The 5,203-nt window shown below is 55.2% G+C and overlaps 1 protein-coding gene across 1 annotated transcript; it reads left to right on the top strand.

Moving 5' to 3' along the window:
* Positions 1–551: 551 nt before the first annotated feature.
* On the top strand, positions 552–3,235 carry CEBPB (CCAAT enhancer binding protein beta). The gene has a single exon (XM_043983139.1). The coding sequence runs from the start codon at positions 1,218–1,220 to the stop codon at positions 2,310–2,312; it is 1,095 nt and encodes a 364-aa protein (XP_043839074.1). The 5' UTR covers positions 552–1,217; the 3' UTR covers positions 2,313–3,235.
* The last annotated feature ends 1,968 nt before the right edge of the window (positions 3,236–5,203 follow it).

Genomic DNA, 5,203 nt, shown 5'->3' with positions numbered 1-5,203 from the left:
TGTGTGTGTGTGTGTGTGTGTGTGTGTGTGTGTGTGTGTGTGTGTGAGAGAGAGAGAGAGAGAGAGAGAGAGAGAGAGAGAGAGAATGTAAGAGAATTGACAGCTTTGAGGGAGAGGAACACGGCCGGGCTGCAGGTGCAGCGGGAGGTGGGGACAAAGCACCGCACCGCGCTGGAGCTGCCTCCGGTGGGATGGAGAAACTCCGGAGGCAGGGCCTGATCGTGGCGGTGGGAAACTGACTTCAGTGGTGCGGAACTCTGCCCCATAACTCCTGCTCGCCCACCCTCTCGCAGGCGGGGGAACGGGTGGTGGTGGTGGTGGTGGGAAGGGCCGGGAGGGCAAACCTGTGGAGAAGGAAAGGGAAGCAGGGTCTCAAGCAAAGACCCTCGGAGGAAGGGGAGTCTCGGGAATCCTAGGCCCCCTTCGGGAGGGAGAGCTGGGGGCGGAGGTAAGATCTACAGGGGGCTTAACTCTAAGAAACGGAAGAATGGTGGCGTGTATTGTGTGTGTGTGCGTGTGTGTGTGTGTGTGTCTATGTATATGAGTGTGTGTGGGTTCTTAAGAAGGGGGCGGGGCCGCACCTCCCCCAGCCCCTCTGCTGGGGTGGGAGCGGGGGAGCACGCGATCGTCCCACCGGTAGTCCGCAGGACCCCTGGAACGCGCGTCTCTGGCTTTGTTCCCTTCCTCGGGTTGCGGGGCCAGTTCGTGGCGCTAGGATCGCGGGGAGCTTTTGGTGGCGGTGGCGGCTGCAGGAGGAGCAGGGAAGCAGCGGCTTGGGGCAGGTTGCCAGCCCGTGACGCAGCTATGGGCCGTTGCTAAGGGCCGCCTTTATAAATAACCGGCGAGCGAGAAACTTTAGCAAGTCACAGCCGCGCACGGGACCCGGAGGGACCAGATGGTCCGGAGCAGCCACGGTAGCAGCGGCCAAAGCAGCTACAGCAGCCGCAGCAGCAGTCCTGCGCTCGGTAGAAGCCCTCTCCGGCACGGTGTCCCGGACCCCAGCAGCAGTGACAGCAGAGCCCCTGGGGATCCCAGAACGCCTGGCTCTGCTTAAGCCTGCGAGCAGCCTCCGTCTCGGTGCCGGAGGATTGCAGCGGCCGGGGCGGAGGGGGGCCGCGAAAATCATCAAGCCAAGCCCCCTGCCCCAGCCTGCTCCCTTCTCCCTCCCCCCCCCTTTCTCCCTCCCCCTTCCCCTTCCTCTCTCCCCCTTTGCTTTCATGCAACGCCTGGTGTCCTGGGACCCAACATGCCTCCCTTTGCAGCCTCCGGCCTTTAAATCCATGGAAGTGGCGAACTTCTACTACGAGGCGGACTGTTTAGCTCCTTTCAAGCTGCACCCGCCCCGGCCCGGGGGCCGTTCTGTGAGCGAGCTCAGCATCGGCGACCACGAAAGAGCCATAGACTTCAGCCCCTACCTGGATCCGCTGGGCGCCCAGCAGCCTCAGCAGCCGCCGCCGCCGCCGCCACCCCCAGCCGCGGGGGGGAACTTCGAACCGGCTCCTCCCGCCTCCTCAGCCGCCTCCGCCTCCTCCGCTCCCGCCTCCTCCGGCCACCCCCACGCGCACCCTCCTCATCCCCCCCACCACCACGATTTCCTTTCTGACCTCTTCGCGGACGACTACGCCAAAGGCAGCGGCGCCGGCTGTAAGAAGCCGCCGGGCCCAGACTACAGCTACCTGAGCCTGGGCCGGCTCGCTCAGCAGGGCTCGAGCAAAGGCGGCTTGCACCCTCCCGGCTGCTTCACGCCCCTTCAGCCGCCGCCGCCACTGCCACCGCCGGGGGCAGGCGAGCTCAAGGCCGAACCGGGTTTCGAACCGGGGGCGGACTCGGTGCCTTGCAAAAGAAAAGAGGACTCGGCGGCGGGGCCGGGCGGGGGCATGTCCGCCGGCTCGCCCTATGCCATGCGCTCCTACCTGGGCTACCAGTCAGTGCCGAGCGGCAGTAGCGGCAACCTGTCCACGTCGTCTTCTTCTAGTCCCCCCGGTACCCCGAACCCGACGGAGGGCAAGGCCGGAGGCTGCTACCCGGGAGGCCCGACCCCGCTGCCTGCCAAAAGCAAGGCCAAGAAGAGCGTGGACAAGCACAGCGACGAGTACAAGATCCGCCGGGAGCGCAACAACATCGCCGTGCGTAAGAGCCGTGACAAAGCCAAGATGCGCAACTTGGAAACGCAGCACAAAGTGCTGGAGCTGACTGCGGAGAACGAGCGACTGCAAAAGAAGGTGGAGCAGTTGTCCCGAGAGCTGAGCACGCTTAGGAACTTGTTCAAACAGCTGCCCGAGCCCTTGCTGGCCTCCTCTGGACACTGTTAGCCCAGCGGCCCTCTGGGAGCCCCAGCCGCCGCCACCTCGGGGAGGCCTCTCGCCCATACGGCCCGCTCCCCTCTAGGACATTTGGCCGGGGGAACTTGGGGCGATCGTATCTGGCAGCCACTGACCACCACATCTGGAGACTGCTAGCCTCAGGGCTGTTTGCTTCTGCGCCCGGGTGGGACAGACCTATCAGAAAGGAGAGAAAGGGCAGAGACTGGAAGATTTGGTGGGTGTTTGTGTGGGGAGAGGAGGAAAGTGGTAGGTTGTTTTCGAGATGGGCTGCTGAAGGTTGTTTTAGATTCATATTTGAGTGAGGGCCCGGCGGGGGTGGCACCACCGACCTCCACTCTACCCCAATCTTCCCCGCCCCCCCTTGGCTCTCCGTCTCCCAAACAACCCCCTTGTCAGAGGCTTCACATATTCCTTTTCCCGTCAACCCCCGGCGACGTTTGCAAAACTTCTTCATCGTCTGGTTGGCAAATTGGCTTTCTTGTTGGTAATTTTATTATTATATATATATATATATTTTTTCCCCGTCAACCAATTGTTCAGATCGGTGATCTCTGCGAATTTATGGCATAGTGTTATTTAAAAAACCCAGAAATTATGTATATGTATATATACATATATGTGTATATACACAGATAGAGTGGAGAGAAGAAGGGGGGCGGCGGGCAGGCAAACAGAAAGTGAGTGATGCAATCTTTAAACATGGCTGGGAACGACTGTGTACACAACTGATGTAACCACGTGTAACTGTCAGTCATGGATTGAGTAATCTGTTAAAGATGTTCCTACGTTTTTTTATTATAAAGAATAATCTATTTCTATAAGGAAAGAGGCATCTGTATATTTTGGGATTTCTGCGTTTGAAGCATCAATAATGAACACTTTTAATAAACTTTTGCGTCTAGTAAAAGATCCTTGGGGGGGCAGTGGTTTGCTTTTTTTGAATTTTTTTTTTCTTGAAAGTCTCCTCCCTCACCTCATCCCTCCCCCTCCTTTTAAGACCTTTGGGTTTGGGGGACTTTGAGATAGGTCTCAAGGAAGTGGTTGGAGGCAGCTGTTTTCAAGGACAGAGCAGCTTGCGAGAGGCTGGACTTTGAATGACTCAGCAGAATTATGGCAAGAGCCAGGGTGACCCACGGGGCTGTGTGGAATTGTTCTTGGGAGAGAAGTTCCTCTCCTCTGCAGGGGAACTTTATCCTTTATCCTCATCCTCAGAGCTTCCTCATTCTGGGGAGTTAGTTTGGGGAGGGAGGGAGGTGGGGAGGGAGAGGGAGAGAGGGAGAGGAGAAGGAGAGGGAGAGGAGAGGGAGAGGGAGAGGATGGGGGGATGGGTGGTGGAATGGTGGGGAGGATGGAAAGAGGCGGAGCTATCTAACCTGTGATCCAATCACAAGACGGGTCCGTCTTTGCTCCTCTAGCCACAGAACTGGGTGGTAAGTGAGGAGCGTGTGGGTAAAGGGGGATTGACCGAGATTCCTTTCCCCCTCCGACTCAAAGGGAGACTGAGGAGAGGGAAAAGTGGAAGCTTGGTTTTCTATGCTGAATCACAGGGCTGACGCTAAACTCTCAACCAGGAGGGCCAGAGTCTAGAGAGGGAGGGGGAGGGAAGGCAGCAAGTTTTGCTCGGGGCTGAAGGTTTGTGTTTTGACATCCTTAGCTAGAGCTGTTCCCCAAAGTGGCGAACAAACTTTTGGAAAGGATTTCAGAGAATCATATATTAGATCTGTCAGGAACTTTATCGATTAAACATCTAGTCAGTCCAATGTCATTTTGGGGGAAGGGGGTCTGCCCCCTTCCTTACCCAACTAAGGCCGGGAGAAGAGTGATTTCCAAGGCCACACGACACCAATGCTGAGCCACTAGAATCCAGGTCTCTTGGTTCCTAGTTTAATGCTACTTTAAGTTTGACTGTGTATTGGAGGAGGGGAGGGAGGGCCTGGGGAATTAGTGAAGTTGCTTGTTTGTGCCATTGGCGTGAAAATGTGGATACTTGTGGGACCAGGAAGCCCAGGCCAGTTACAAACTAGGGCAGGTGGGAGGAAGACATAACAGTCGTTTGCTAGAATAGCCCATGGTTTACGGTCCTTACAGCTACAGTTACCTGCTCACCTCTTCTTTTCCCTTACCCCTTCCATTTAAAGGTCCCAGTCCAGGGCTGTAGCACCCAAGGGGGCAAATGAGGCTTTTGGAAGACTCTTTGTATTTCATCTCCCCATGTCCAAATTCAAAATCGGGCTTGTCTCCTTTAGGCACTGGGAGATCCAAAGGGGAGGAAAGGGAAAGAGAGTTGACTACATAATCTATGGGTGTGGGTGACTCTTGTTATCATAGATTCACTAAATGTTAGAGAGCTGGAAGGGGCCTTGGAACATAAGATAGAGCATATTAGAGTCAAAAAGACTTGAGTTGAGGTCATCTAACCCAATCCTCTCGGTTCATAAAGGAGGAAATTGATGTAGCCTGATTCTGATACAGATTTAGAATGGGATTTGGATTTAGTTTGGAACTGGATTCAAATCTCAGCTTATTGGCTGATATTGAGCAAATCATGTCCCATCTTGGGGCCTCAGTTTCTTCATTTGTAAGATAAGTGGATTGGGATAGATCAAGGGTTCTTATGATTTGGGGGGGGTGTAATGGACCCTTTGGGCAGTCTGGTGAATTTTGTGGTTCACTTCTCAGAATACTTTTTTTTTTTTTTAGTGAGGCAATTGGGGTTAAGTGACTTGCCCAGGGTCACACAGCTAGTAAGTGTTAAGTGTCTGAGGCCAGATTTGAACTCAGGTACTCCTGACTCCAGGGTTGGTGCTCTATCCACTGTGCCACCTAGCTGCCCCAACCCAGAATACTTTTTTAATGTATAAAATTAAATACATAGGATT

This window comes from Dromiciops gliroides, chromosome 2, assembly GCF_019393635.1.
Source record: "Dromiciops gliroides isolate mDroGli1 chromosome 2, mDroGli1.pri, whole genome shotgun sequence".
NCBI lineage: Eukaryota > Metazoa > Chordata > Mammalia > Microbiotheria > Microbiotheriidae > Dromiciops > Dromiciops gliroides.
Note: the sequence above shows the minus strand (reverse complement) of the source record. Positions and strands in the feature narration are given on the sequence as shown.

Excerpts from the sequence above, each read along its gene's own strand:
- CEBPB (XM_043983139.1), top strand. The coding sequence starts at position 1,218 with ATGCAACGCCTGGTGTCCTGGGACCCAACATGCCTCCCTTTGCAGCCT.